Here is a 1,622-nt window from a genome sequence, read left to right on the forward strand (position 1 = left end):
TCTATTATCTAAAAATACATATAAAATAAATAAATATAAAATTGTATTAATTAAATAAGTATACACTTAAAATACATTTTAAATAAATATGTTTTATTTTATTTTTTATTTTTTTCAATATTTATTTATTCATTTAATTTTTTACATTTTTTTTATATTTATGTATTTATTTTAAATTTATTGTAGATTATTTTAGATGCATTATTTATTTATTTATTTTACATTTATTTAATTTTCAATATAATCTTGTGCATATTTATACACTATATATTAAAGGTTTTACTATATTATCTAAAACTAAAATTAATAAATATAAAATTAAGTTAATTAAATATGCATTTAAAATAAATGTTAAATAAATATAACATTAACTATATATATAGATTTTTGCTATTAATAAAAACAAGTCAAATAAAAGAATGTGTTTGCTGATATTTTACATTCACACTTTGGTTTCAAACATACTTCACTTTTCTGTCAAGCACTGGTCTCTCTCTCTGTCTGTCTCTCTGTATCTCTCTCTTTCTGTCTCTTTCTCTCTGTCTGTCTCTCTGAGTTCTGGTGTGGTGCCAGCGTTGAGGACAGATGGTGGAGTTATTAGATGTGCACGTATGAATCCCTCCCTGCAACTCGCCTTTTAATCAAATTAAAGCAAGAGAGAGAGAGAGAGAGAGAGAGACAGACACACACACAGAGTTTATTAATGGCATTTGTGTTCTTCTCTATAATGGACCTCACTGTCACTTCACTGTCCCTCAGGCTGTGTGTGTGTGTGTGTGTGTGTGTGTGTGTCATGGCGCCACTCTGTCCTTAGTAAATCATGTTGTGTTCATTCTCCATTAGGGCTTGAGTGAGTTTGTGCTCATTATGATATGCTATAGTAGGTGTACACTGCAAAAAACTCTACTCTATAACACTACAGTACAACTATCTAAACATTGTTAAATGAAGATAAATTTACTTGAGCTGCAAAATTACCTTAAAAGTCGTGTTTTATGAACGAGTATATATATATATATATATATATATATATATATATTATACGTATTTTTAGATGCATTATTTATGTATTTATTTTAAATTTATTTATTATGTATATAAGCATAAACTCACTTTATTTTGATACATTTTTCAAAGACTACTTAATATCTTTAGTCATTTTGCTTCTCAAGTAATTGTATATTGATTTAATAATGTTTAGATATTTGTAGATAGACATGTGTGAGCAACAGGAACCTTGTAGTTCAATTGCAGCAAAAAAATGTTCAAAACACACACACACACACACACACACATTTTCAGTCCTTTTAGAGAAGCCGACAAGCTCAGAGCAGGATCAGTTCCAGATTTGCCATGGAAAGGAAAAAGTGTGTGTGTGTGTGTGTGTGTGTGTGTGTGTGTGTGGGGGACTGCGAGTTTGAACACAAAGTTGTTTGAGAGCGTCTGAACAGGATAAAACACACATACACACACTAGAGGACCAGAAGCATGTATTGCGCGTACACCATCCCTGGGGTGAGCGGCGGATCATTCATGTATTACTATAACGGCAAAGCGGTGAGTACAGATGGATGCGGATGACATCTGACTGATAGTCGACTATCATTCACCTATGATGTGTG

General features: G+C 30.8%; 1 protein-coding gene across 1 annotated transcript in view; it reads left to right on the top strand.

Moving 5' to 3' along the window:
* The first annotated feature begins 1,409 nt into the window (after positions 1-1,409).
* Positions 1,410-1,622, top strand: part of LOC107677854 (transcription factor 4-like) — a 58,123-nt gene continuing 57,910 nt past the window's right edge. The window contains exon 1 of the mRNA XM_016472917.1: positions 1,410-1,557. Coding sequence (XP_016328403.1) covers positions 1,489-1,557 — 69 coding nt within the window. The 5' untranslated portion in view covers positions 1,410-1,488. The remainder of the gene's footprint in view (positions 1,558-1,622) is intronic.

The sequence above is a fragment of the Sinocyclocheilus anshuiensis genome, unplaced genomic scaffold, assembly GCF_001515605.1.
Source record: "Sinocyclocheilus anshuiensis isolate Anshui unplaced genomic scaffold, SAMN03320099.WGS_v1.1 scaffold993, whole genome shotgun sequence".
Classification (NCBI taxonomy): Eukaryota; Metazoa; Chordata; class Actinopteri; order Cypriniformes; family Cyprinidae; genus Sinocyclocheilus; species Sinocyclocheilus anshuiensis.